General features: G+C 42.2%; 1 protein-coding gene across 1 annotated transcript in view; it reads right to left on the bottom strand.

The window, feature by feature from the left end:
• Positions 1-2,656: 2,656 nt before the first annotated feature.
• The window catches only part of SYDE2 (synapse defective 1, Rho GTPase, homolog 2 (C. elegans)), a 32,951-nt gene continuing 30,256 nt past the window's right edge, over positions 2,657-5,351 (bottom strand). The window contains 1 exon segment of the mRNA XM_009333891.1: positions 2,657-3,571. Within this exon segment, the coding sequence (XP_009332166.1) occupies positions 3,069-3,571 (503 nt within the window). The 3' untranslated portion in view covers positions 2,657-3,068.

Below are 5,351 nucleotides of genomic sequence, written 5' to 3'. Positions count from 1 at the left end.
CCCCGGCCAGCTTCCCCCAGTTTATGTACTGAGCATGACGTCACACGGTATGGAATGTCCCTTTGGCCAGTTGGGGTCAGCTGTCCTGGCTGTGCCCCCTCCCAGCTTCTTGTGCACCTCCAGCCTTCTCAGTCGGTAGAGCATGGGGAGCTGAGAAGTCCTTGACTAGTGTAAGCACTGCTCAGCAACAACTAAAACATCGGTGTGTTATCAACATTGTTCTCATCCTAAATCCAAAACACAGCACTGTACCAGCTACTGGGAAGAAAATTAACTCTATCCTGTTCCTTAAGAATCTGTAACAATCGTAAGAAGGATGCAGCTTGACCAGATCATATAAATAACTATACGAAATATAGTAATATCTAAGAATATATGTAAGGGACAACATATAACAAAAATACCACTTGGGAAATGTCTCATTAAAAGAGGATTTCTAAGATACAAAACGTGTTCTCCAAGTTGTTATAACTAGATTAACAGCAAATGTTTGATTTGAATAATACCAATACTTTACTATATTTTAATTAACTAATTAGATTAACATTAATACAGTTTATCAAGTCATTAATTTCCCCTGTTGTAAGGTTAAAATATCAAAGCTGACAGAGCAGTGCACTGCTGCACTGAGTTACAGAACCCTCCCATAGAAAAAGCTTACACTTATTCAAAAGGTGCTCACTTCCATCATCTAGATTATTACAATGAAAACTTAATACGTCATTTATCAAATAACTTTAAATGCAAACACCTTTCAACTGGCGCTAATACATCTACACACCCAGTGCAGAAGCCAGACTACGTTCAAAAGCATCAGCATTCTGCAATAGAAGAAGAAACGCTGCCACAACACTGGTTTGACAACTTCCTTAGAATATTATTCCTTTTGGATTTAAACTGAGTAGTGGTTTGGTTTTCTTTTTAATTATGTAACCGAAATGTTGGGTCAATCTAGAAATGACAACAGAACAAAACATCTTTTGAAAAGCTAAGTGTCTTTACAGAATTAATTCACATGTGCAACCAGTGCAAGTGGGTGGCATCAGCTTAGACAGGTTTAAATAATCACTAACTAGGCTTAGTCAATTTTGTTCTTAATTCAAATTTTATTTAGAATTTAAATTTATAGTTTAAAAAGTATGCACATTCTGTAGGTATAAAAGTTTAAAAAAATACATCGATTTATTGATAAATGCTTCAGGTTAAATTTACATTTTCATACATTATCATTATATTGCAATAATTGTTTTGCATCTTTTAACACTTACAAAAAATAAATTAATGAGATTGAATAAGCCATTTGAAACCATGCTAAAATAACTCCTTAGAAAAGAGGGGTGAAGTTTGCCATAGCAATTCTTAATTCCTTGCTACTGTAAATAAATAACTCTTCAATTAAGCAATATAAGGAAGTGCGGGTTAGCAGAAAAGCGCTTACCCACAGAGCGAATGGAAAGCCATGGCGGGATGCCAACATTGTACCGAAGAGATTAAGAGAATTAAGTCCTACCCTGCCAGCTGACAGTGACTTGGTGTTTGACCTCTCAAAACACATAACCCTCTCGCCCCCACCTGCCCAAATCCCCCCTTCCTCATGGGGGGGTGACCTGTGAAGGACAAGGAACAACTCCGTATCTCCTTTCGGTTAGAGGGACTATCAAAACATCTGTATGCGATTTTAATTAAACCAAGAATGTGTTTCCTTAACATGAAATGTTTAATTGCTCACCATTAATGTGATAAAGATAAAAGATCATCTGAGAAGATAGTGATAGCTGAACCTAATAAGGTCACAGTGAACTGCAATCCTACCCAAACTCCCCAGGAATAACATCACTCAACCCATTCAACCTCATGTAACAACTCAGGTTTCCACGTCTGGGAGATTAATTTAAAAAAAAAAAAAGACTCAGAAAAAAATAACTGCCTTTGTGCAGAATTTGAGTCTTGCATCTCCAGAGCCACAGCCCTTCAGAGAGGGCTCAAACACATCTACCTACCAGCAGCCAGACAAAGGTACCTCAACAAAAAAACACGAAACTCTGGAGAGAAAGAAGAAAATTATTGAAACGTCAAGAATAAAGTTAACAGGTTAAAACGACAAACCAGAAGTATTTTTTGAAAAGTAAATACCTTCTAGACCTTCTTTATATACAAAAAAAACCATGGAGGGAAAAAACAACAAAAAAGAAGGAAAAAAATAGAAACAGTGGTGGGGGTGTGAGAGAGAGTTAATAGTCAACACCTGCAAACCGATGCCCCTGCAACACACAAGGTCATTTGTATTAATCATTCACCCTGCCTTCTCTCTGGCCATGTTTCTGTGCATAAACCAAACACTGTGTTACCCAAGGGGTAACTTCATCCCGGCATCACTGAACACGTCTTCCTAGAAACGGGGACATTTCGTAATTCTAAGACCTCTCCTTTCCAAAGGTGGCTACAGACACATGCACATTTATACATAGATATATACAAACAAGGTTAGAAAAATATTTAATTTTTGCTTGTTTAAATAATTATTGAAAAGTGTTAATACAGGAATACATTAATATTTGTACAATTAAAACTTTATATATAAATATTATATATATATATAAAAAAAGCATTTTTCATAGCAGCCATTGCATATATAGTAAAACGAGTCTATCTGAAGTCCATGCTGCAAAACTCAGGCCAAGCAGCGTTCGTCCTCTTCTGAGAGGAACATCTGTACCGGAGCGAGGGTTTCAGGAATGAGGAGTTCCGCTGCCGCCAACAGCGGAGATGTTGCTTTATCTTCTGCCAGGTATTGCCCAGACCACCTAAGTGCATAGTATTTTTAGGGAGAAACGCCACTATGTGGAATCACCTCATGGTCTTCTAAGGTTGTCTCCAACACCAGAATCAGGCCAACACCTTCTAACAAAGAGGCAGAAATGTAACGGAATGGCTTAAAATTTGTTAACGCAAGGTGGGCCGTGGCCTTACCACAAGGCATTCAAGGGCACCATCGCTCCTCACACGGCTGTGGGAAGCCCGATGAGGGGCATGGAGGCACTAGGAGGAGGTGTCATGCAGGACAGGATTTAGTAACTCATATTTAGCTTGTTTTTGTTGAGTTCCCTTTCCAGGTTTCCTATCAGAGTATCAATACTTTCCTGCAGGTCTTTGAGGTTCGCTCTGTGATCCACCGCGGAGTCTAATGCTTGCATTGTCAAATAGCTCTGAAACGTGTGCTCTCTGGGGATGGGCTGCAGGTGTCTTACCGGGGCATCCGACTCCTCGGCTTTGCTGCTGTCGTCCCCGCTCTCTGTGTCTTCCGAAGGGACGTCATCGTAGTCTGCTTCACTCAGGCAGTCTTTTGGGTTTAAGAAGTAGTTCTCCCCACAACTACTCCAGTCTCCAGCGTAGCGGTTGCTCGACGGGCTGTCTAGACCTGCTGGCCTTGGTCTGAGTACCCCAGACATCTCGGTACCGCTCAGATTCAGCATCTGAGGTCTCTGCCTCTTGGGTCTCAGGTAGTTCAGGGAGGATGGGTGCTCGGGAAATGCATTCAGATGTGCTGGTTCTTTGGCAGGCGAGTGATGTACTAGAAGAGAGGAGAAGTTAAGCCAGAGTCAGGGCTGAATCCGTACTGCAACAAGAAAAGTCCATGACAGATGCCCACTCTCCTCCCTCGATGTCACACACTAACAGCATGCATGAATACATGCAATCTTACAGCCAACACATTCCACTACTATGTTTTCTGCTGCTGTTTGATATAAAATAATTAGAGAGACTACTGTAAAAGCTGAGTTTTGAAGATTCATGCCAGATTGAAACTGCAATGGAGAGAAGCCTGTCTAAAAGTAGAAACTCCCAGAGCACCGATTAAATTCACTGTGTGAGTTAATCACCATCTGGCTCTGGGTCAAAGAAAAGCAAACAGCTCAGCTCACAGGCTTCGTCCAGGCTAAAAGAGTAACAGAAAGCAGGCACAGCAAAAGAGGTTAAAACACAACAAAAATACCACCACGGAGAAACACCTAGAGAAGCTCAAGACGCACCAAGAGTTGAACTCTTGTGTTTCTCTTTTGCCCTAGTGTTCTGTGCTATTAAAAGAAGCTCATTTGCATTATGCATTATTTTTCTAAGCAGCCACAACCCCATGTCAGACGAACACTCAAACAGGTTTGATGGTCATGTTACCTGAGCTCACGATTACACAGCATAAGTTACTAACAGTCTCCTCCACTGTTACCAGCTTCCTACGGTAAACAGCACAAATATTTTTACTGACCTGTGCCTATTAAATGTCTGAGCTGCAAAACTTCTTTTTGTTTTGAACAGACCATTACCTCTTGTAATTGGAAGCAGAAACCTTCTATTCCCATTCACTGTTGAAAATGTGGTGCACACAAACACGTGCAGTTCACAATCTCACCCACTCCTCGTTAGACTCCTCACACGCCAGCACAAAGGCTCAGCCCTGAGACGTGCCCAGTGCTTCTCTTTCTGGGTCTGCATTACAGGTCTCCCCAGGGGATTTTAGTCTTACTTTACATCTTGCGCAGTAACATGCAATAACTATCACTGCTGAGGCCCCCTAATTACTCCAGGCTACAGAAACAAACTCTCCCCCCCCCCCCCCCCCCCCCCTTACTATAACAAAAGCCTTTCTGTTTAGACTATGCTTCATTAAGACGAAGGGCCATGGGTTAACAATAACTTGCCAGCATTACATGGTCTAACCGAACAAGGACTATTTGTTGTCGGTTGGAAAAATACGGAAATTGAAGTATTGCACAACATGTTGATTATCAAGCTGTCTCAATCTACAGGAGATTAAATGTAAGGGACCAGACTGCGATCCTTCCGCTGGGTCCAACTCTTCTGTTTACACTGTACAGGGTTCACCTGCTCACATCTCTGCATTTGTGTTTTACCTCCCTTTTAGCACAATGTCCTGCACAGTTCTTGCAAGCCGAGGGAGGGCGTTCGGCTTTCTCTTCAAGGTGAAGGAAAACTCTGCTACTTACCCTACTCCTGCCCCTTTACAGCAATGCACACTCCTATGGGCAGAGCTACATCTACCTGCTTTTGTTTCCCACAGCAGCCATGCCATAAGCTATCCCCAGGGTTTCATGATTAGCTCCTGGGCAGTATTTGCTGCCCAAACAGCTCTTGGTCTCCCTCTTCCTCCACCCACATTTCCCATCTCTCCTGTGCTGGCCCACTGACCCGACCGAAAGCTTCTTTTAATTTTTGGTGGTCAGCAGCTTTGGGGCTGCCCAGCTGCAGCTGACAAGGGAGCAGTCACCTCAAGCCCATCACGAAGCTGCACCATATGTCAAACAAACTCTCCTCTCTCTTCTTTTCAGGCAGAG

This window comes from Pygoscelis adeliae, unplaced genomic scaffold (genome assembly GCF_000699105.1).
Source record: "Pygoscelis adeliae isolate BGI_AS28 unplaced genomic scaffold, ASM69910v1 Scaffold10, whole genome shotgun sequence".
NCBI classification, from domain to species: Eukaryota; Metazoa; Chordata; class Aves; order Sphenisciformes; family Spheniscidae; genus Pygoscelis; species Pygoscelis adeliae.
The sequence above is the reverse complement of the archived record's forward strand: the minus strand, read 5'-3'. Positions and strand labels throughout refer to the sequence as shown.